Source organism: Paralichthys olivaceus, chromosome 1 (assembly GCF_024713975.1).
Source record: "Paralichthys olivaceus isolate ysfri-2021 chromosome 1, ASM2471397v2, whole genome shotgun sequence".
In the NCBI taxonomy this organism is placed as follows: Eukaryota; Metazoa; Chordata; class Actinopteri; order Pleuronectiformes; family Paralichthyidae; genus Paralichthys; species Paralichthys olivaceus.
In genome coordinates, this window is record NC_091093.1 from 31,704,988 (window position 1) to 31,730,000 (window position 25,013).

Below are 25,013 nucleotides of genomic sequence, written 5' to 3' on the forward strand. Positions count from 1 at the left end.
TGAAAGTGTGTGTTGCTCACAAAACAGCTGATTTGAGATATTTCATGTTCATTGTTGATTTTCTGTTTTTTAAACTTGTGTTGTCATTTGTGGGGCAGCAACTAAAAATCATTTTAATTATTATTAATCAATAATACGTTTTATAGAAAAACCATCTCAGGTTCCTCGAGTCCATGGAGCTGTTTATCAAATGCAAAACCTAAAGTTATTCAAATAACTTTTGCTGACCAAGAGATCCAGAAAATATTGACTTTTGTGAACCAGATTATTCTCACGTTTCTGCTTCAAACATCACTTACAATGATCAATCTGTTCTGATTCATTTTCTCTCTGTTGACTAATTGGTTAATCAGTTTTTAATTCAGCCTTACTCTGAGTGCAGAGGCTCCTTCATTGCAAAGCTTCCAGACCTATAATCAAACTCAGCTGATCACAGTGAACTGTTGGTGAGAGGCCGTCCTCGTATAAAGATGAACTCAGCTCCCTCTGCACTACCACAGTGTATATACAGTAGAGTCGTCTTGCATAACCTGCTGTATATAGTCCAGCAGTATATATACACATGTCTGTGTAGGCTCTTTATCCTTTCCTCTACAAGAGGCTACAACACCAAACTGCTTCATGTGGGGAACCAGCAGCGCTTCCTCATCACAGCAGCACAGAGCTGTGAAGCCTGAGGTCTCTTTGACAAGGATTTCAACATTTTTTAAGTTGTGTTAAGCCAGCGAGCTCATTAAAGAGGCATCGAACCAGGAATTACAGCTATGACTCAAACTGCTGGAATGATCTAACCGGTCCTCTGATTTCACTCACTGAGGCTTTTTTTCTTATTCCTGAACTCACTCTGAGAGCATTGCCAGTGTAAGTGATCCAGCCAGAAACACCAGGCAGCCCCTCTCCATCCCAGACGTCCTGTTTCTGTCCCGGTTGCGAGCACCAGCAACTAGACATGTCTAAAATATTGCCTCATTGTGTTTCTTGAGAAGCTGCCTCTCAAAAGAGAAGGACTGGACGGGCAGTGATTCATGGGCAAATGCAAGAGTAGCCGAGTTTGAGTTTGAGCGATGAGGAGACTTGAAGAGAAACAAAAAATGTTACCAATAAGCAACAGAGTTCACAGGAAGCTTGTTGTTTAACTCAAGAATTAGACAGAAGTTAAAAGAAGGAGAGGACAAAGGCTCGTGTATCTGGCATGAAGTCGACAGTGAAGAGGAAGACAACGAGGCTCTTTGTAGCACGAGAAAAACAATGGTCGTCTTTTTAGTCCTCATCAGTCTGTGACCCCCCCCCCACACTCTCCATCTCTGGGACTAATAACACGATGCCAGATGCCCAGCTGTTTATGAAACTGCACAGTAATTATAGAGTGTATTCAAACTGTTCCTGTCAGAGGGACTGATTATTGTTCCAGACAGCTGGTGAATATTGAATATCCTCTAATGTATCTCTGCTTTTGTTTTTATCTCTTTATGTCTTCATCTATCCTTCCACTCCCTCTCTCCTCCTCTGTCTGTTTGCTTCTGTGGAGGCTGGTGTTCAGCTAGTGTAAATGAGGCCGAGGTGGACGGCTCTGGAGATGGTAAGTTTTGTTTTTCTTTAGTAATAGAGCTATGGTTCTGTAAAACATATATTTATTTAAAGTCTATCTTATTCTCTGCAGTCTTCTCCTTCCCCGCCCTGCATAACGAGGACAATCTCCTTGGCGTCAGTAAGCCCCTTCCCAAGCAGCTGTGGGAGGCCAAGAAGGTGAGACGCTGCTCATTTGTACTTCTTCCTTCTTACCCCCTGTGATGCTTCAAACATACAGTAACTCCATATGGAAGCAGCACGTTTAAACTTTAAAGCCCCAAAATAACGACTGTAAACATTAAGCTGTTTATCGTGACCCCCTAAACTCCTGCTGTGCCTCAGTGGAGACATGTCAGACAACATGTCCCGCCAGTCTGTCCTGTGTGGTGGCACAAATGTGTTGGATGAGTCCCAGATGGATTTCAAGGATCAGGAATGTCAACAATCATGATGGAAGAAGTCATAGACATGAGTCAAACTCAATGAGAAAAGGAATAAATAAAAAGAAAAGAAAGATTCTTCTGTCTTCCTCGTCCAATGATGAGGACAATCCACCTTCTCATGCATGGAAATGAACCATACTTTGCACACAGGTCCAGTCCTCTGCCAACAGTCCTCAACAGGACTGATCAATGATGGATTGATTGACACCAAACTTGTTGCACTGCATCTTCAGACCGTCCACAAACAATCCTGCCACATTTTTGATTTATCAAAAGTTGAGCCCACAGTGCATCAAAATATTTTACTGTAAACAGATACTGGAAATTCTTTCAAAATAAGTTCCAATGTTCACGGAAATATTTTCATGTCTTGGTAGATGCGATGTGGCAAATTTCTGAATTTTGTTTCAAAAACAGAATTTTAGAAAATGGTTTGAAATGTATTATCATTTCACCTATTGCAGTCAGTGGATCTGTTTCTCACTCATAGAGCACAAATTCCCAGAGGAACCACTCGACCTGAATGAGGAAATAGTTGAGGTTGTGTTTTTCTTGTGTTTCAGTATCTGTGTTAATGTTGATAACAGGTAAGAACGTATCGATGGGATTCACAGGCCCAGTGTCAGATACTGAGCTCATGGATCTGGTATCAGCCACGATTGGACCAATCCACTGTGACTGAGCAAAGAACACAACAGAATGATACAAGCTTTTGTTATTTTTGTTATTTCTATCTTTCATAAGTGAAATGTTTCTGTTTCAGGTCCAGTCTCTGACATCAAGACCCAAATCCTGTGAAGTGCCTGGAATCAAGTAAGATAAAGTTACACAACATGTTAACACCACTACAGCTGATATCAGATTCTGACACTCACAACAGGACATGGGTATTTTCCACAGGCAGCAACGCTTCCACAAACAATGAATGAGATGCCACAAATTCCCACCTTGTCAAACAGGATGTGTGTGTTGCTCTTTACACCTTGAATCCTTTGTATAGTAAGAGGAACACAGTTGTTATTACAATCAGATTCCTTTGTGAAGACTATTGTCTTCCCACTGCGAACAACCTCTGATGTCATGATTTAGAGACAAACACTAGACTAGAGTCTAGTGTTTGTCTGATTTGAACTGTAACTAGTGAGTTATAGTTCAAATCATTATTATCACACAGAAAACAAGACAGATGTTTGAGGAAAGATTTAAGATTCATAGCAACAAGCCGACTCCTCTTGAAATAAAGAATTGAGCAGCGATCAATGAGACACAGAAAACTGTTTCCTTCCCTGAGTGCAACATATCAGGAGAAATGGAAATTGGAGAAATAATTGAGGAAATGAAGAGTGGATGGATAAAAAATGCGGAGGCTGTAAAGAGCAGCTAAAAAATTTATTTTTAGTTGCTGCCCCACAAATGACAACACAAGTTTAAAAAACAGAAAATCAACAATGAACATGAAATATCTCAAATCAGCTGTTTTGTGAGCAACACACGTTCACATTTCCAACTGGGTTTAAGGTTAGACATTTAGTCCCCCCCTCCCCCCTCCATGTAAATATACAGTATTTAAATATAAAGATCAGTTCTATGGTCAAGAAAACTACAGTTCATACAAGATGAAACACACCAGTGAAAACACCACGAGGATTCTTTTTATTCAATTTCTGCCAAAAACCCCTTTCACCTGAATCTCACACACTGGAGCTTTAAGTAACATTCCCTTTAAATGTGGATTGTGAGCATCGTGTTCTGCCTGATGAAACAAACCAGGTTTCTTCCTGTCTTCCTTCTTTACAGTATATTTCCGTCTCCGGAGCAGAACCCGGGTCTTTCCCACTACCAGGGCTCGTTAAACACCGGTGGCTCGCTGCCCGACCTCAGCAACCTGCACTTCCCCTCACCTCTGTCCACGCCGCTGGACCCTGAGGACAATGGAGGGTATCCCAACCTCAGCGGAGGCAGCAGCACCGGAAACCTGCCCGCAGCCATGATGCATTTAGGCATCGGGAACTCACAGGGTGGGTGGAGTTCCTTTCTACTTATAGAAACACACACGTGGTTGTGGATAAATCTCAGGCTAACATGTTTAACTTTCTAAGAAATTTAAATTTAAATGCATGAACCACATTTAGTTTCCATGTTTGTCTGTTTTTTGTAAAATATATTTATATTTTATTATATTAAAAGTCACATTAAGAAAACAAAAGTGGCCAAAATTGTAGAACATATATTCCAATGACCTCAGTGTGTCATTATATTATTTCAAAATAATTCATATGAAATTGTTTGTATCAATGATTTAGCGTTTAACTCTTTTTAAATGAATAGGATTTATAAGATGTTTCCCTCTTGTTGGATTCGTTGTATTTTGCCTCTTCACTGTGAATCTGTGAAATCCGTGCATGTCAATGGAAGTGAGTCGTCGTCTTTCGGTTCTGATAAAGTTTGGAACCGATGCTCCAGTGTGTTGAGCAGGTTCCAGGTTTGTTCCTCTACCAGAGTGAATGATCTGTGGAGTTCAGCGTCCTCCTCATGTGTGGTTGGCTCTCATGTTGAACACAGTTTAGCTTGGTCAAGCACCAAAGTGACAGAGGAACTTTGACCCTGTTTTGACTGATTACAAGCAGCTCTTTTCTTCTCCCTCAGTTTTCCTCTGTCCTCTCATGTTCCTTCACTTCACTCTACATCTTTCTCTCCCTCATCGCACAATAAAGTCTAGTGTTTTAGGTTTAATGCTGGAGAGGAAGCTGGAAAATCCAGTACATTCTTCACCCTAACTTCCACATGTTCTCTCTGGTTTCTAAGAGGCTGCATCTGTTTTTTTATCAGTGTCCTTTCAATCTACTGAAATCTGATTATCCCGCCCTCATCTTTTTGTCTTTATCGTCCCTGCAGGACTCTCCTCCTCTCTGAGCAATCCCTCAATTCAAGCATCCCTCAACAACTGCCAGCTTCAGTCATCGCTCAGTAATCCCTCCATCAACTCATCTCTGCGTCTTTCCGGCAACTCCCCCCGGCGACGGCCCGCTCCCATCAGCCCCCTCACTTTGTCTCCTGGCACCGAGCAGCGCCGGGGTCTGACCAAGCAGCTGTCTCCTACCATGTCCCCTTCACTGTCCCCCATCACACAGGTAAATCAGTAGTTTATTGTCCACTGCAATGATCTTTATAAAAACTACATGTACAGTTAATCTAGGAACGTTGATAATTAATGGATTCATACTGTGGGTTAATCTGTTAAATAAACCCATACATAGTTAAAACAGATGTCTAGACTGACCCACAGCATGTGGACATGTTCTTATTTCATGTCTGTGGGTCTGATCAGGTCTGGTATGTTAATGATGGCTGATTATTGGGATCTGAACATGTCCGCACTTTTCTCTCATGGACATGGAGCATTTCCGTCGCTGCTGCTGGGACGTGCACAGATTACAAGGAAGTGAATGCTGTAAATAAACCCTCGCATCTTTAATGAAACTCATGGTCAGACTCGTGACTGCTGCTGGTTCTCTCTGTCCCATCTAGGGAGTTGCTTTGGATACCAGCAACATGCCGAGGGAGCCGCCCCCCCCCTACCCGCTCTACCAACCGCAGCAGCACGCAGGCGACCAGGGCCGACAACGACAACAGCCGCCGCTACAACATCAGCAGCAGCCGGTTTCTCCTCTTCAGGGCATCCCGCTGGACTTCAACACAGGCCATGTACGTGCTGTAAAGACACATACATGACCACAAACACACACAAGTAACACACCAGTGTTTGTAGTGTCTTGTGGATGTAAATCAGAATTCAGTAATAAAAGAAATCATATTTTTACTCCGTTAGCTTCATCAACATCATTGTTATCAATGTTCAGTCAACTTAGATAAATGTTTTTGTGTATGTCGAGATTTTCTTTCAATCTATTGGATTTCTATCTTTTCTTTTGAAATGATCCCAGAGACAAAAATGAAAGTTTTGTCCAGAACTTGAAAATATTCAGTTTACACTTTGGAACCAAAAATAAATGATTGAAATGACTTCTGCAGAATCATTTTCTGTTGATGTACAAATCAGCAAATCATTTCACAACTAGAATTATTGTTATAATGTGATTATAATGACTTCACTTCACTAATTCTCTCAATAGTTAATAAAATGTGTTACTGAGTGAAAGTTGTGTCTCTGATGTTGTGATGTCTTTGTTTTCACCGACAGCACAACAACATGTCAACACTCTTCAACGACCCCTTCATGGAGCCGCAGTTCAATCGTCAGAACAAGACCTTCCCCTATCAGGTACACACACACACACACACACACACACACACACACACACACACACACACACACACACACACAGGAGGCCGTACAGTGTAAGAACTTTGTCATATCAGCTTATGTGAAGACCAACAAATACCTCAATATGATTTGTAGTCTTTGTATTTTATACTGAGAAAACTCCTTGAATACCTCAACAGTCCTCTTAAAGTATTCGAAGTATAATGAACCCTCACAAATCCACATCTGGATTTTATTTAGATCACACTCATAGATATCAGTCCTCCTGATTTTTATTTGTTAAGAATCATCAATTATTTTTTTTGTGAGAAATGGAGATTGAAACGTCTTCTCATCCTTCCATATAGTGACAATCTTTTCTGTAGTTGCTGACAAACACACAGAGGTGAAGATATATGTAAGATACATATTTGTAATGATTCAAATCATCACAAGTGATTTCATGGTTTTCTGCCCACGTCATGAGAACAGTGTTTCTGAACGTGACCACACATTTGTGTGTTTGTCACCGTCTGTCATCTAGTTGGACCAGTTCGGTCTGTTGGAAAACACCATGAGCTCCACAGCAGGAGGTTCATGCTTCGACCCTACCTCCTCTTCCTCCTCGCTCTACTACTCCCAGGCCGCCCTCTCAGGACTGGGCGGCAGCCACGGCAGCCTGCACGACCCCATGCACATGAGGTCCAACATGCTGTACTCCAACTGCAGCGGAGGGTTACCCAACATCATCCTCACCGGTGAGTCCCCGTGACTGCTCAGGTGTAATGTCAAGAATTAACTCAGGTGGGGATGGATTTAAGATGCGTCCTGATCAAGAGGAAAGTTTATATTCTACTTTATTAAGGAAAACACCCAAACATGAGAGGTAAAGATAAGTGGAAGGTGTCAGTGACACGTAGGTGACACGTCAGTGACACGTAGGTGACACGTCAGTGACACACCAGGGACACGTTGTTCAGTAAATATGAGAGAATTATTGTGTTAGTGATGCTTAATGAGGATGAAGTCATGATGTCACTGGAGGAAGATGAAGATGCTGCCTCAGGGTTCAGTCAGAGTCTGATGTCATTGTGATGTCAGAGTGTGATGTCAGAGCTGAAAGTTCAACACTTGTAAAGAGTGTTTCCTGGTGAGTGAGGCTGTTATCAGAGGAAACCATCAACATCTCTCTCTCTCTCTCTCTCTCTCAGATGATTCCAACCCCACTCTGTCGAAGGACATCAGCAGCGCTCTCTCTATGTTGCCTGATTGTTTTGACTCGGAGGGAGGCTTCCCATTGGAGGACGAGCTGCGCATCGAGCCGCTCAGCCTGGACGGTCTGAGCATGCTCAGTGATCCTGACATGGTGCTACCAGACCCATCTGTGGAGGACAGCTTTCGCAGTGACAGACTCTGAGTGAATCATAGTTTACACACACACACACACACGGATGTTACAGATCTGAATATGCATGATTAGACTCGGCCACATCCATCCACTGCCACTAAGATTCTTTAAATGTGAAAGACATGAACGCTCTGAACATGACAGCGTTCACACCTGCTTCATGTAAAGTTCCCCCGCTCGCTGCGTCTCCTACTCCAATCAAATCGACTCTGACGAGCAGTGAAGAGCTGTAAGTTCGTCTGTTTCCTTTTCTCTCATCACCAGCTCACAGCCCCCCTGAAGCCATGGCAACCTCATCGCCATGGCTACGCGGCATAGCAACCCCATCGCCGTGCTGAAGAGCAGCAGAAATGCCAAAACATGATTAAGTTCTCTTACTGCGCTATCAGCAATGATGAGGAAACATCTGGCAGCTTAAGTTCTTCTTCAGGTGAAATCTAATCCAGATGTGCCACAGCTGCTTCAAACAATCATGGTAGAAATGAAGACTAAATGTTTTTCTTTGGTATCAGATTATTTTTCAAATGTATGCCACAGATTTATAAATATATATGAATACTTCTATACATACAAATATATATATATATATATAAATATATAAATACAAAACATTTCAGTCTAATCAGAATGTTTTCAAACTAAAAGAAGGGCAAAAAAAGAAGAGATTTGAATAAGTAAATAAAGATTATTTAGAATTTCTAATTAGGAGATACAATTCTACGATTTATTAAATAGATTCTATATTTTTGTCTGTCACAGACTCTTTCAGATCCACTTTAAGAAAATAACTTTTTCTTTTGTTTATAAAAATTCTTATATGTACATTCATATGTTTTATTTGACATTTTGTACTGACTTGTAATGATGCTTTTAAACCTTGTGAATAAGGGCCTGGCTGTGCTTCTCTTGTTGTTTCCTCGTGTGACTCGTTCAGAGAGCAGACTGCCTCCGTGTGGACATCGGACAACACGTAACATTGCACTTAACATCTTTTGCACTAATTGGTTCATGTCGTGTTGACTAATATTTTATACACCAGGTAAAAGTGTTTTTTACCTGAAAACCCAAAGAAGTCGACTGAAGCTGTGAAAAGAAAAAATTTATTGTGACTAGATGTTTTAGTCAGACTCTTTTTAGAGAATCACCAGCAGCAGGTGTTCAATTCTGAGTTGATGTGAAAACTTGATGTTATTATCGTCGTTCAGTAGAAACATATTTTTGTGACGAGCTCAGTTTCAGGTGATTATGTATCACCTGGGCCATTTGGGGCATTGAGTGCCCCCTAGTGTCTGCTTTGATAAAGGCGGAGCTATTTAAATCTTGCTGATGTAAAGGATGTGGAGCGACGTGTCACTTTGACTCTTTAAACTATGCAACTTATTTTCTAGTAAGAAGTGAAACCTGTTGAACAGGTTGGACATTATGCAGTGACGTGACTTTCAGGATCAAATTTATTATCAATCACAATATTACATGTGTCCAGTGTCCACAGGAGCGTCTGATGGAGCTGATCTTCAACCAGGAGGTGAATGATTTAAAGGAACATTACGGAGAGTTACTGCAGCATGGCACTGTCTGTCTATGTGGTTTTTTGTCAGAAGGTGGCGCTGTGTGACTGTGTGAACGGCTTCTCTCTCTCTGTGTGGTGAAACAGTCGGAGTAACCCTGAGGCCATTTTCTTTTTGTATATTTTGTCTTCAGTTTGAGCTGTTGAAACACTTTAATCTGTTGTGACGGTTTAATGTGTCGTTAATCTATATTTTCTGTTTCCTGCAGTCTAACGCCCTCTGCTGCCTTATTTTGTTCAATCTCCACTTTTCATATTCCAGCAGTAACGACTATAATCGCTTTAGCTTTATCTCGGTACTAACTTACTGCTCACGGCTGTTTCCTGTCTGTTTTAGTTGCATATTAAAATGTACAGTTCTGTTATTTAAAGAATGTTTTGTCCACTTGTGTTACTACTTTATTTTCTTTTATAATGCTAGTTTTTCTCTTCAAATCAAACATGTTTCTCAGTTTCTATCGTATGTTTTTGTGATTTTCTTTCTGATGGAATAGAATAAAACTCCTTACTGAAGGTTGTGTTGTCAGAGAATGCAGTGATACTTTGTGCCAGCAGATGGAAGCAGTGTAGTTTATTTTGTATTTTTCCAGCTGTTTTGTTTTGAGAGATTTAAATCACATCTTCTCCAATGAGCTGTTTATCTTCCATCTTATCTGCTTAAAGCCTCTTTACTTTTAAAATGTGGTTTCATGGTAAAAGTCGTTTATCAGGAAAGTATCTTTATTTTATTTAGGAAAATCTCTTCGGCTTCTCTTCACATTTTCTTAATTAATGACTTTGTTCTTGTTCTTTGTTATTGTACTATCATTTTCATCAATAGCAATAAAACAAAAGATCATTATACATCAATACAATAAATGAGAAGTAACTTCTGAGTTTAAAACCTCAACCTTCACTCAGGAGCAATAATGAAAATAAACTTTATTAATATATCTTTTTCTTAAAGTTACAGAGGAAAGAAAAACACAAATTAAAAGAACAACAATTTAAACAAGAGAAAGCCGATCAGTTAAAAAAAAGTTACACAATTATATTACACGTGTCATTCATACATTGATTAAAGCTTAACGGTTAAAAAATGTACGAAGGTGAACTCCCTCAGTTCTCGGCTCTAAATCTTTCAAACCCACATTGTGTGTTCACTTCTTCTCATGCAAACATTGGGATCTATAAAAACAAAGTTGACGGGGAAAATGTGCTCATTTTAATGCTAACTCCACGTGTACGAACAGAAAATATAACGCAGACGTGAGGAGGTGAACTGAAGCACATTATTGATCAACTTCATTAACATTAAATCATTTTTGCTCACACTAAAAAACTGTTCCATAAACACACTGTGATTATTAAAGCTATACGTCAATATAAAGCAAATAACACTAAGTCCGACTTTAGTTTCATATGAATCGCTGCAGTGAACGTGTCTGTGCTGTAAATAAATTATATTCACCTCACCTGTCAAACGTCCACAGGGTGGAGGTTAGGATATCAGTGATTTCATCTGTGATCCATCAGTCCGACTGTTGTAAACCTATAAAGTCTGTGTTGAAAACTGGAGCGTCATGATGGTTTTGTTAGACGACCTGAGGGACCACATGTGTGGATGAGTCCTCCTGGAGGACCTGTGCCACCTGATGGTGCTGCAGGTAGCGCCTCATGCTACCGGTAGTGACGAGGACACGAGCAGAACACAGAACTTGAAGGGTGTGTGTTTGACATTTGATGTGATGTTTGATGTGACGTTATGTGATGTTCGACATTTGATGTGTGACGTTTGACTTTTCATGTGATGTGTGACGTTTGATGTTCGATGTTTGATGTGTGACGTTTCATGAAGCGTTTGACATTTGATGTGATGTTTCATGTTTGATGTGATGTGTCACGTGTGATGTGATGTTTGATGTGATGTGTTACGTTTGATGTGATGTTTCATGTGATGTGTTACGTTTGATGTGATGTTTCATGTTTGATGTGATGTGTTACGTTTGATGTGATGTTGATGTGATGTGTTACGTTTGATGTGATGTTTCATGTTTGATGTGATGTTTCATGTTTGATGTGATGTGTTACGTTTGATGTGATGTTTCATGTTTGATGTGATGTTTCATGTCTGATGTGATGTTTGATGTGATGTGTTACGTTTGATGTGATGTTTCATGTTTGATGTGATGTTTCATGTTTGATGTGATGTTTGATGTGATGTGTTACGTTTGATGTGATGTTTCATGTGATGTGTTACATTTGATGTGATGTTTCATGTTTGATGTGATGTTTGATGTGATGTGTTAAGTTTGATGTGATGTTTCATGTTTGATGTGATGTTTGATGTGATGTGTTATGTTTGATGTGATGTTTGATGTTTGATGTGATGTTTCATGTTTGATGTGATGTTTCATGTTTGATGTGATGTTTCATGTGATGTGTTACATTTGATGTGATGTTTCATGTTTGATGTGATGTTTCATGTGATGTTTCATGTTTGATGTGATGTGTTACGTTTGATGTGATGTGTTACGTTTGATGTGACGTTTCATGTTTGATGTGATGTTTGATGTGATGTGTGACGTTTGATGTGATGTTTGATGTTTGATGTGACGTTTGATGTTTGATGTGATGTTTCATGTTTGATGTGATGTTTGATGTGATGTTTGATGAGATGTGTTACATTCGATGTGATGTTTCATGTTTGATGTGATGTTTGATGTGATGTTTGATGTGATGTTTGATGAGATGTGTTACATTCGATGTGATGTTTGATGTTTGATGTGTTGTTTGATGTGATGTGTTACGTTTGATGTGATGTTACATGTTTGATGTGATGTGTTACGTTTGATGTGATGTTTCATGTTTGATGTGACGTTTCATGCGATGTTTGATAATTGATGTGATGTTTGATGTTTGATGTGATGTGTTACGTTTGATGTGATGTTTGACGTTTGATGTGATGTTTCATGTTTGATGTGACGTTTCATGTTTGATGTGATGTGTTACGTTTGATGTGATGTTTCATGTTTGATGTGATGTTTAATGTGATGTTTCATGTTTGATGTGATGTTTCATCTTTGATGTGATGTTTCATGTTTGATGTAATGTTTAATGTGATGTTTCATGTTTGATGTGATGTTTCATGTTTGATGTGATGTTTGATGTGATGTGTTACGTTTGATGTGATGTTTCATGTTTGATGTGATGTTTGATGTGATGTGTTATGTTTGATGTGATGTTTCATGTTTGATGTGATGTTTCATGTGATGTGTTACATTTGATGTGATGTTTCATGTGATGTTTCATGTTTGATGTGATGTGTTACGTTTGATGTGATGTGTTACGTTTGATGTGACGTTTCATGTTTGATGTGATGTTTGATGTGATGTGTTACGTTTGATGTGATGTTTGATGTTTGATGTGACGTTTGATGTTTGATGTGATGTTTCATGTTTGATGTGATGTTTGATGTGATGTTTGATGTGATGTTTGATGAGATGTGTTACATTCGATGTGATGTTTGATGTTTGATGTGTTGTTTGATGTGATGTGTTACGTTTGATGTGATGTTACATGTTTGATGTGATGTGTTACGTTTGATGTGATGTTTCATGTTTGATGTGATGTTTCATGTTTGATGTGACGTTTCATGCGATGTTTGATAATTGATGTGATGTTTGATGTTTGATGTGATGTGTTACGTTTGATGTGACGTTTCATGTTTGATGTGATGTTTGATGTGATGTTTCATGTTTGATGTGATGTGTTACGTTTCATGTGATGTTTCATGTTTAATGTGATGTTTCATGTTTGATGTGATGTTTCATGTTTGATGTGATGTTTCATCTTTGATGTGATGTTTCATGTTTGATGTAATGTTTCATGTGATGTTTCATGTTTGATGTGATGTTTAATGTGATGTTTCATTTTTGATGTGATGTTTCATGTTTGATGTGATGTTTCATGTTTGATGTGATGTTTCATGTTTCATGTGATGTTTGACCTTTGATGTGATGTTTCATGTTTCATTTGATGTGTTATGTTTGATGTTTGAACATTGACATTCGCAGTGTTTCAAATTGTGTAATTGTCTCATTCCTTCCTGCTGCTGTAAATTAATGTTGTTGTGATGAACCTTATGAACCTCACACATGAGAGCTCCAGATCATCCCACAGCCATCAATCAGGACATGTCAGAACAACTTGTTGCCTGGGTGATGGACAACAGCTGGAGATGAAAGCAGGAAGTGCTGTGAGCTCTCCAGAGTCTTTGACTGTGGAAACAATAGAACTGTCAAATGTTCGGAACATCTCCACTCTGCTTCAGTTACCACCCATGATGCATGATGGGACAAAGCCGTTGTGTTGCACATGTAATCGATTAGAAAATTATTTGCTTCAAACTGTTTTTATGCGTAATCCTCCTCATACTCCACAGATGAGAAAATCATTGTCAGTTCTGTGCTTAATGACGCTCATCACAGTTTAATGACTGTGAATGTCTATTTCTGCCCAGACCTGCAGGTTGTGTAAACATGATGCCGCCCAGAGAGAGCCGACGTCTGCTGAAACACAAACATCCTGGTTCTTCTGAGCATTTACATCAAAAACTCAACTTTACAATAATAAGGAAAAACAAATGACATATTTAGACAGAATAGAGATGGTAGATCTGAGAAGTGTAAACTGACCTGAGCCGTGAATTGGATAAAGACACTTAGAGATGTTTGTAGAGTTCAACATCTGTACAAATATTTATAACTTGATGTCCAACACTTAATGACTCTGTTATAATCAGCTGTGTCTGTAGAGGCTCACAACATCACAGCTGCTTTTTCTGCTGCTTCTTCTGTTTATACTGATCTGGATTCTTCTGTTGAAACGACTTGACCCAGAGCCGGCCTTAGCCTTTATGGGGCCCTAAGCAGAATTTGGGGGGCCCCCACTGCCTTGTTGCTGCCAATACATTATATACACACACAGTAACAAGGTGGGGCATGGTTTAATTTGTGTTGTGAGCATATAGGGAGGTTCCTGCTGCCCCCTTGTGGTGATGACTTCATCGTCATTCAGAGTCTGTGCAGTAGCAATCGTGGTATGAAGGTCCCGCCCTTACCCCCAGTCTCAACCAATCCTGAGTCATTCTCGGCTGTCAATCATGACGTCTCAGCCTGTTTTAATATCATAAATAACTAATTCAAGTCAAACTGATTAGAAACAATAAACAAACATCAGAGAGAGAAGAACTAAAGTTAAATGACCTCATGTTTTCATTCAGCCATCATTTCAGTCATCATGTTACCGACCCGCTTTCCTTGTCTGTGACCTCTGACATGACTTCCTGTGTCGTAACCACGAGCTCAGCGTTTCACCTGTAAGTGTTTTATTGCTGCTCTTGGAAGAATAATTAGACTTTTGTGTTGTGGAGGATTTCAAAAGAAAGTTAAGTAGGTTATAGATTTTTATTACAAATGCCTCCAGTGATGTTTGTATGTTTTACAGACACGTTTCTGTTGGTGGTTTTAACCATTAGTTCATTTCTCTGAGGTGTGAGCTTGTTCCAGCACGTAGACAGATCGTTCCCCCTCAGTCCCTATCATTACTGAACATTGCTTCACTGTGTGTGTGTGTGTCTCTGTCTGTGTGTGTCTCTGTCTGTGTGTGTCTCTGTGTGTGTGTGTCTCTGTGTGTGTCTCTGTGTGTGTGTGTCTGTGTGTGTGCGGACGTACTTGGTTTCATTCAGCAGCTCCACGTGTAAACTCAGATCACGTGTGTCCTGAACTTAGACATGTTTCATCCTGTGAGACGACCTGCTGCTCTGCTGCAGAAACAGTTTACACCTGACGAGTTTGTGGAGGATTAAAGTTTCAGCAGATCAGATCTACATCAGAGTTTTATTCTGTCGTATGTGAACTCTGAGAATCAGAAACATGTCAACACTCAGTACCTCTTGCTGTTTGGAACACTGCCTTCAGTGATTGGTCAGGCTCCTGTCACATGACCTCCATCCAGAAGAAAACCACCAGTGTAGACGACAACATGGAGAATGTGTTACTGACCCTGTCGCTCTAAACATTTACTGCTTCTACTTTGTTGCCGAGTTCGTTCTTTGTGTCCACTGGCACTTTCACTACATCCGTGGAAACAGTTCTACAGAGAAGCAGCTGGACAGAATCGTTTGCTCACATTCAGTGCAGAGGTGTAAAAATCCTGCAGGACTCAACCTCCTCTAAATAACTCTCCACAGGGAAAGACTCAAAAGTAAGACTTCCTGTTTACTGCAGAAACATCGAATCACTAATCGTCAATCCTGCATCAGCACTTTACAAACATGATAACTACCCCTAAATATCTACCACTGAATTTAACTGAATTTTGTATTTTACTGTATTTTGAAGCACTGGATATTTTTTATTTGCCACAGATTTGACTGGAATCTTATGACCTAAACTGCAGCCAGCCAGCAGGTGGCAATCATCATGATTTGGCTTCGGGTACAAGCAGATGGTTAAAAAATAAACATTTTAATATTTACATTTATTTTTATTTTTCCTCTGCAATGATGCAGCGTCACATCCTGACTCAATAATATTCTCACTGGCTACGTGACGCCGATCGCACAACAACAAGCTCACAGACCAACACTATCTCCATGTTGTGTCTGCTCGGCTCCAGATGAAAGTTCAAGGTCACATGAGTCGTCTCTTTTTAAAGCAGCAGTGATGGAGGTGGAGCTCCGAGTTCACACAAAGGTCACGTGGTCTCTTCATCATCACGCTGAACATTCTGTAGGACCCAGGAGACGACCTGAACGTCACGTACGTAGAACTGTGAAACCAAAGCAAAGCTCAGAGACACAAAGGAAACGCTCATCGGATCCAGTTACACGTTTTCAACGCCTCAGTGAAAGAGAAGAACAGTTGGAATGAAGTGAATCAGACGGAGCATCGTCTCAACACGTTCAGGTGGGGTGTCCCTGAAGGTAAAGAGAAGGTGAACTGAGTATATAAATGTATATATATATATATATATTTATATATATATATATATATATGTGTGTGTGTGTGTGTATGCACATATACACACATATATACGCATCTATATGCTGTATTTATATATGTGTGTGTGTACACACACACACATGAAGAGAAGTTGAGTCACTGGCCTCTGAGCAGCTGCAGGACTGTGATTGGATAAGAGAAGTGCAGGTGGAGACATAGAGAGAGAGAGAGAGAGAGATCTCCAGCACACGGCGCTCTCTCAGTCTCAATGTCTTGCTGCAGACCTCTCTCTCTCTCTTCCTCCCTCTCTCTCTTCCTCCCTCTCTCTTCCTCCCTCTCTCTTTCTCTATGTCTCCACCTCTCTCGAATGTGTTTGTGGAGAAAAGTGAACGAGAAGAAACAAAGTGTGAAGTTGCTGCTACAGGAGGCTTTGTTTAAGTCTGCGGGACACTGAGTAACTGTTGGACACCGAGTCTCTGTTGGACACTGAGTCTCACCTGGGGACACAGAGTCTCTGTTGGACACTGAGGACACTGAGTCTCACACTGAGTCTCTGAACGTGTTTCTGTGTTGATGAATGTGGAGGAAGGAGATCTGAGAGAGGGGTGAAAGTGTGAGGAAGAGGAGGAGGAAGAGGAGCAGCTGACAGCTGGACATGGATATTATTCAGTGTGAAGTGTGTGTGTCGGATTATTTTTCTGCAGCAGCTTCACATCTGAACCTCTGAAGTTTCCACCATGTTCTCACTGAGCAGGTTAGTGTGTGTGTGTGTGTGTGTTCGTGTGTCAGTATGTTAGTGTGTGTGTGTGTGTTTGTGTTCGTGTGTCAGTATGTTAGTGTGTGTGTGTCAGTGTGTGTGTATGTTAGTGTGTGTGTGTTCGTGTGTCAGTATGTTAGTGTGTGTGTGTCAGTGTGTGTGTATGTTAGTGTGTGTGTGTATGTCTGTGTGTGTGTATGTTAGTGTGTGTGTGTGTTTGTGTGTCAGTATGTTAGTGTGTATGTGTGTTAGTGTGTGTGTGTGTGTATGTCAGTGTGTGTGTTTTATTTTATAGCAGGTGATACATTCCAGTTTGTCTCTTGTGTTTGTTCTGTGATTGACAGAATCAACATTAGCTTTGTGTTGTGTTGCTCTCCGGTGGAGGAGGAGGTGATAAATTCCATCCACAGTTTGTTCTGGTCAGAAAACTGAGGAACAAACCTCGTGGTGTTTGGAAGCTTCAGTCTTTAGTCACATTAGTTTTTCTGTGAAGAGTTGGAGTTAATCCTGTGGACGCCTGCAGAGTTTCTGCTGCTGAGTTTCTGCTGCTGAGTTTCTGAGTTTCTGCTGCAGAGTTTCTGCTGCTGCTTCACTGAGGTGAATATCTGTCAGATTCCTACATTCCAACATTCAGCAGCTTTATCTCTAATGTCAGTGTTATAAATACTCTGCTCGTATTTAATCTGATCCCAGCCCGGCCTCAGAGAACCCAGAGAACACAGAGAACACAGTAGAACTCAGAGAACTCAGAGAACACAGTAGAACTCAGAGAACTAAGAGAACCCAGAGAAACCAGTAGAACTCAGAGAACTCAGAGAATACAGTAGAACTCAGAGAACTAAGAGAACTAAGAGAACCCAGAGAACCCAGAGAACTGAGAGAACACAGTAGAACCCAGAGAACTCAGAGAACCCAGAGAACACAGAAGAACTCAGAGAACTCATAGAACTCAGAGAACGCAGTAGAACCCAGAGAACCCAGAGAAATGAGAGAACACAGTGGAACTCAGAGAACACAGTGGAACTCAGAGAACACAGTAGAACACAGTAGAACCCAGAGAACTGAGAGAACACAGAGAACACAGAGAGCTAAGAGAACACAGTAAGAACACAGTAGAACACAGTAGAACACAGTAGAACCCAGAGAACCCAGAGAACACAGTAGAACTCAGAGAACACAGTAGAACTCAGAGAACTAAGAGAACCCAGAGAACCCAGTAGAACTCAGAGAACTCAGAGAATACAGTAGAACTCAGAGAACTAAGATAACCCAGAGAACTGAGAGAACACAGTAGAACCCAGAGAACTCAGAGAACACAGAGAACACAGAAGAACTCAGAGAACTCAGAGAACACAGTAGAACCCAGAGAACCCAGAGAAATGAGAGAACACAGTGGAACTCAGAGAACACAGTAGAACACAGTAGAACCGGGAGAACTGAGAGAACACAGAGAACACAGAGAGCTAAGAGAACACAGTAGAACACAGTAGAACCCAGTAGAACCCAGAAAACTCAGAGAACTCAGAGAACACAGAGAACTGAGAGAACACAGAGAACATAGTAGAACCCAGAGAACTCAAATCCATTGTGATGAGGAGAAACAGAAGAAGAAGCTGAATATCAAACATTTAAACTCTGACCATGTTTTTCCTCCTCAGTGGAAACACTGACATCTGTGAACTTTGACCTCAACACGTTCAGTGATTTTACCTTCTATGGTTTGACTAGATGTCAGGGACATGTCTCACTGCTCTGCAGACAGACTGTCTCGCTGCTCTGCAGACAGGCTGTCTCGCTGCTCTGCAGACAGACTGTCTCGCTGCTCTGCAGACAGGCTGTCTCACTGCTCTGCAGACAGACGGCTCGCTGTGTCTCTAGAGGAAGGAACCATGAACAGATTTAATCTTCTTACCATGGAACACTGAGCATCGAGCTTCAAGGACTAATTTAACACATGATGATGTCACTGTCTCCTGTGGCCAGGAATTTAAATCCTCTTCTTCCCTTTTCTGTCATTAGAAGATAAAATAAACCTCTTTTTATTCCATAACTGATATTAATTCTATAACTGGTGACAGTTCCAGGTAGAACATGGTTTTTGAAGGTTTAAGCTCTGGAAACTCTGGAATTGGAAGATGCAGTTGTTACATGTTGATTCATCCACGTGAACAGAAACTCAAAACACAATGAAATCACAGATTTCACTGTGATAAAACTCCTGATGGTTAATTGAAAGAAACTGTAGAAGAAGTGAAACAGAGCTTCCTTTGATTCCAGACCTGTACTGACAACACACATGTTCCTGATGTGTTCCTCACATGTTCCTCACATAATACAATACAACAATAATAATTGTTATTATTATTATTATTGATTAGAGTAAAGACTTTGTAGCACGATGGACGGTGAATGAATTGAGGAATTATTGTCAGTAATGGTCGAGTACCTGAGGAGACATATTGTTTATCAAGCAGTCTTGTTGTGGTCATAGTCCACGATCAGCAGCCACCACGATCAGGATCCACCGTCAGCTGCCACCTCGATCATGATCCACTACGATCAGTTGTCAGCACGATCAGGATCCACCATCAGGATCCACCATCAGGATCCACCATCAGGATCCATGATCAGTATCCACCGTCAGGATCCAACATCAGGATCCACCATCAGCAGCCACCATCAGGATCCACCGTCAGCAGCCACCACGATCAGGATCCACGATCAGGATCCACCATCGTGGATCCACCATCAGGATCCATGATCAGGATCCACCGTCAGGATCCACCATCAGGATCCACCGTCAGCAGCCACCATCAGGATCTACGATCAGGATCCACCATCAGGATCCACCATCAGGATCCACCGTCAGCTGCCACCTCGATCATGATCCACTACGATCAGTTGTCAGCTCGATACAGGATCTGCCATTACTATCAGGATCTCTGATCTGTGATCCTCCATCATGATCCACGATGTGGCTGCAGCAGCGATCGTGGATCTACAAACGATGGAGCACCAGAACTCATGTGAAGAAGTCACGTCAGTAACATGTGTCGATTAGACATTAATGTGATGAAGAGGGGGAAGAGGAAAGAGAAGCTCCATGTGTCCTGTGTCCTCCACATATTAGAGCTACAGCAGCAGAACTAAGAGCAGGTCCAAGACAAACCTGGACCAGCTCTAACTTCATCATGAAGGAAGTTTGAATCTTAAACGTAGAGAGGAAGTCTGCCTCCAGAACTGAACCTGAGATGATTCCACAGGAGCTTTGGCTCTGACTCCTCCTCTACTTTTAGACTTGAGGGACAACAGACTGAATTCTGGGAGCTCAGGGCTCTAGTGGTGATATGGTACTATGAGCTTGTTAAGGTTTGATGCTGCCGTATTATTAAAGTGTTGTCTTTCTTTGTCAGCTGGACGTTTTAAAACCTGTGAAAGAATTTTCATGAAATTTGACACGTCCACTTTGTGCCAAAGAGCTACTGATTTGGTTTTGGTTGAGATCCAGATGTGGGATTTCTGTCATTAGAGCTTCCAGTGTTTTTATCTGTAATTATGAAAGTGGTGAAGACAGGAACTTCTGTCCTGCGGCTACGTTTCAGCTTCAGGAAAAGTTTTGTACTTACTTCAAGTGTTGGAGTGTATGGGGGTTAGGGTTAGATGTCTGTTCTCTTCATGTCACATTATCACACACATGTTTATCTCGTGTTTCTTATGTTGTTACATGAGCTGAGACGATGAGAAAAGATAATCTCATTATTTTTCATTGTTATGAACCAAGTTTGTTCTCCCTGTCTCGGAGAGGAGAGAAGAGGAGAGGAGATGAGGAAGGAGGAGAGGAGAGGAGAAGAGAGGACAGGAGACAAGACGAGCAAGGAGATGAAAAGAGAAGAAGGAGGGGAGGAAGGCGACGAAACGAGAAGGAGGTGAAGGAGATGAGAAGACTCCTCCATAAAACCAACAGCACCTCCACCAGGCTCCTCCCGACACTGGGATTAAATCTCAAAGGTCAAAGGTCAACACTGGCCCCTGGTTGAATACCTTTCCGAACTGTGAGCAACTCGGTGTAACTAACACACACACACACACACATACACACACACACACACACACACACACACACACACACACACACACACACACACACACACACACACACACACCCACATACACCCACACCCACACACACACACACACACACACACAGGTGAATACTCTCCTGCACTTTAACCACAGCAGCAGAATGTTGCTGCTTGATAACAACACGGAAACTGACGTTTATTTGTTCAGGGAGCGACAGAGCGAATGTTCCAGGACACGTTTGTGAGTTCAGTCACTTTTCAGCGTTTTCAACAATCTGCTGAACATCTTTATTTAAGTTCTTAGAGTTGTTCTTGTCATTCAAACAGAAGAATCTGATGAGACAATGTGAACATTATATAATGAACATTATATATATATATATATATACACAACAAGTGTAGTGTTGTTTGTGTAACAATAACTGTAGTGTAGTGTCTTTAAATTAAATAACAGTAACTGGTTATTACTTTGGAACAAACTGAAACACAGCAACACAACGACACATTCTCACATCAAATGTTTTCTATAGAAATGTTTTTTATCCACACAGATTTTTTTATTTATATAAACCGATTTTTCACTGTAGAGAGTTTTGAAGTTAACGACATGAAAATCGAAGGAATGTTTTATTAAAGCTGGTTGTTAATCTGGCTCAGATTTTGGTACGTCCCATTCCTCCCATTGGCCCTCTGGTCAAAGCTCCGCCTCCAGAGCTGACTGACAGCTGCTCCTCGTCTATGATTGGCTCTGCAACACCTCTACATGATGACTCGTGGTCATGAGCAGTAAGAGCACAGACACGATTGGTCGATTAGTGACAGGTACGCAGGCCAATAGATTGTCATGTTTATGACGAAGTTCACCGTCATCGGCTTCTTTTCATTTCTTTCAGGCGACTTTATTTATTAATGCTTTCAGGATGAGAGGAGGATTTAAACCAAGATTAAAAGAAACAAATGAGAGACCCAACTTTTAATATGAGGCTCAGATGTTGATACTTAACATTAGAGTAAAATGTGGTTTTCTGCTTTATTTAGTGTCAGTTCTACAATTCTGACTCTTTATATTTAGTTTAGTAAGAAAAGTTTAAAACTAGTTTAGTCATGAACATAATTTCCAAACATGAAATCTGCATATATGCATTTATGATGCAAGCATCATGAGTTTGAAGTCAGAGCTGTGGTGGATTTAAACACATATAATAATAAGTGAATCTGCTTAAAAATGTTACAGTTGGTGAAAAGTTAGAGAGTCAAGACTGAGGAATTAAAGGTTTGTGTACAAAAGGGAAAGATGGAGCTCCTGGTCTCTTTGGGTCAGCGTGACCGTTCTTCTGATATGAATTCCCTCATATGAGGACAGGACGGGAGCTCAGGGCTCGGAGGGGAGCGGCTGATCAGCGACTGAGGCAGATCTGAATCGTTTAATTGGCCGGGACAGCTACTGACCTGGGACCGAGCCAGAGGCCAAAAGCTGTGGAGCAGCTCGGTGTTTGTGGCTAAAAGAGTCAGTGGATGGAGAGAGAGAGATCACAGAGAGGAGGAGGACGTGAGATGAAGAGATATGAGGGCAAAGGAAACACAGAAGATTAAGTTGGTGAAACTCCCCAGATATCTCACATCTTCTCATCAACAAAACCTGGAACATGTGACGCATGAGTGTCAGCAATCGGTGCCAGGAAGCAGAATCAAAGAGAGGGGCTTTCCAAGAAGCTTCTCAGAAAAAGCACTTATCCCTGAATGAGTCAGACGGAGAATCTGTTCCCTCGCAGCGTTTCAGAGCCAAACAGGTTTTATCAGCTGACGTAGTGTCAATACAACACTCTTCTCTACTTCTGACACAACGTGCAACATGAGGCTGCTGGAATCTGAATATAGAATCACTGTTGTTAACGTTTAATTTATTATTTACTCTGTTTGATATGAAACCTAGGAGCTGATTCATCTTATATTTAATATGATGTTTCAATACAAAACCCTCTGGTAGTTTCTGTAGAAAACTTCTCCTCTGGTAGTTTCTATAGAAAACGTCTCCTCTGGTAGTTTGTATAGAAAACGTCTCCTCTGGTAGTTTCTGTAGAAAACGTCTCCTCTGGTAGTTTCTGTAGAAAACGTCTCCTCTGGTAGTTTCTGTAGAAAACGCCTCCTCTGGTAGTTTCTGTAGAAAACGTCTCCTCTGGTAGTTTCTGTAGAAAACGTCTCCTCTGGTAGTTTCTGTAGAAAACGCCTCCTCTGGTAGTTTCTGTAGAAAACGTCTCCTCTGGTAGTTTCTATAGAAAACGTCTCCTCTGGTAGTTTCTATAGAAAACGTCTCCTCTGGTAGTTTGTATAGAAAACGCCTCCTCTGGTAGTTTCTATAGAAAACGTCTCCTCTGGTAGTTTCTATAGAAAACGTCTCCTCTGGTAGTTTCTATAGAAAACGCCTCCTCTGGTAGTTTCTATAGAAAACGTCTCCTCTGGTAGTTTCTATAGAAAACGTCTCCTCTGGTAGTTTCTATAGAAGATGTCTCCTCTGGTAGTTTGTATAGAAACATCTCCTCTGGTAGTTTCTATAGAAAACGTCTCCTCTGGTAGTTTCTATAGAAAATGTCTCCTTGCGTAGTTTCTAGAGAAAATGTCTCCTCTGGTAGTTTGTATAGAAACATCTTCTCTGGTAGTTTCTATAGAAAACGTCTCCTCTAGTAGTTTGTATAGAAACATCTGCTCTGGTAGTTTGTATAGAAAACGTCTCCTCTGGTAGTTTCTATAGAAAATGTCTCCTCTGGTAGTTTCTATAGAAAACATCTCCTCTGGTAGTTTCTATAGAAAATGTCTCCTCGCGTAGTTTCTACAGAAAATGTCTCCTCGCGTAGTTTCTACAGAAAATGTCTCCTCTGGTAGTTTGTATAGAAAACGTCTCCTCTGGTAGTTTCTATAGAAAACGTCTCCTCTGGTAGTTTCTATAGAAAACGCCTCCTCTGGTAGTTTCTATAGAAAACGTCTCCTCTGGTAGTTTCTATAGAAAACGTCTCCTCTGGTAGTTTCTATAGAAGATGTCTCCTCTGGTAGTTTGTATAGAAACATCTCCTCTGGTAGTTTCTATAGAAAACGTCTCCTCTGGTAGTTTCTATAGAAAATGTCTCCTTGCGTAGTTTCTAGAGAAAATGTCTCCTCTGGTAGTTTGTATAGAAACATCTTCTCTGGTAGTTTCTATAGAAAACGTCTCCTCTAGTAGTTTGTATAGAAACATCTGCTCTGGTAGTTTGTATAGAAAACGTCTCCTCTGGTAGTTTCTATAGAAAATGTCTCCTCTGGTAGTTTCTATAGAAAACATCTCCTCTGGTAGTTTCTATAGAAAATGTCTCCTCGCGTAGTTTCTACAGAAAATGTCTCCTCGCGTAGTTTCTACAGAAAATGTCTCCTCTGGTAGTTTGTATAGAAAACGTCTCCTCTGGTAGTTTCTATAGAAAACGTCTCCTCTGGTAGTTTCTATAGAAAACGTCTCCTCTGGTAGTTTCTATAGAAAACGTCTCCTCTGGTAGTTTGTATAGAAAACGTCTCCTCTGGTAGTTTCTATAGAAAACGTCTGCTCTGGTAGTTTGTATAGAAACGTCTCCTCTGGTAGTTTCTATAGAAAATGTCTCCTCTGGTAGTTTCTATAGAAAACGTCTCCTCTGGTAGTTTCTATAGAAAATGTCTCCTCTGGTAGTTTGTATAGAAACGTCTCCTCTGGTAGTTTCTATAGAAAATGTCTCCTCGCGTAGTTTCTACAGAAAATGTCTCCTCTGGTAGTTTCTATAGAGTTTTATAGAAAATGTCTCCTCTTGTAGTTTCTATAGAGTTTTATAGAAAATGTCTCCTCTGGTAGTTTCTATAGAAGTTTCTGGGTTAGGGTTAGAAGAGAGAGAGATAGTGAGGAGGGGGAGAGAGAGGTGAGAGAGACTGGGAACACTTGAGC

General features: G+C 40.9%; 2 protein-coding genes across 7 annotated transcripts in view; both read left to right on the forward strand.

Moving 5' to 3' along the window:
• crtc3 (CREB regulated transcription coactivator 3) overlaps positions 1 to 9,764 on the forward strand; it is a 31,342-nt gene extending 21,578 nt beyond the window's left edge. For 2 of the 4 annotated variants that reach the window (XM_069528547.1, XM_069528555.1), the window contains 9 exons: positions 1,541 to 1,579; positions 1,661 to 1,746; positions 2,776 to 2,825; positions 3,810 to 4,030; positions 4,908 to 5,143; positions 5,541 to 5,717; positions 6,214 to 6,294; positions 6,821 to 7,034; positions 7,488 to 9,764. In XM_069528547.1, coding sequence (XP_069384648.1) covers positions 1,541 to 1,579; positions 1,661 to 1,746; positions 2,776 to 2,825; positions 3,810 to 4,030; positions 4,908 to 5,143; positions 5,541 to 5,717; positions 6,214 to 6,294; positions 6,821 to 7,034; positions 7,488 to 7,693 — 1,310 coding nt within the window. In that variant the 3' untranslated portion in view covers positions 7,694 to 9,764. Of the gene's footprint in view, positions 1 to 1,528; positions 1,580 to 1,660; positions 1,747 to 2,775; positions 2,826 to 3,809; positions 4,031 to 4,907; positions 5,144 to 5,540; positions 5,718 to 6,213; positions 6,295 to 6,820; positions 7,035 to 7,487 lie in introns of all 4 variants that reach the window. The other 2 variants (XM_069528542.1, XM_069528551.1) reach the window with 1 other exon arrangement.
• Positions 9,765 to 16,466: 6,702 nt separating this feature from the next.
• The window catches only part of adamtsl5 (ADAMTS like 5), a 28,792-nt gene continuing 20,245 nt past the window's right edge, over positions 16,467 to 25,013 (forward strand). The window contains exons 1-3 of one of the 3 annotated variants that reach the window (XM_069528594.1): positions 16,467 to 16,991; positions 20,776 to 21,046; positions 21,734 to 21,898. Coding sequence is in view for 1 of the 3 variants with exons in the window: in XM_069528589.1 (XP_069384690.1) it covers positions 16,975 to 16,991 (17 nt within the window). In the remaining 2 variants the exon portion in view is untranslated. The remainder of the gene's footprint in view (positions 16,992 to 20,775; positions 21,047 to 21,733; positions 21,899 to 25,013) is intronic. The other 2 variants (XM_069528602.1, XM_069528589.1) reach the window with 2 other exon arrangements.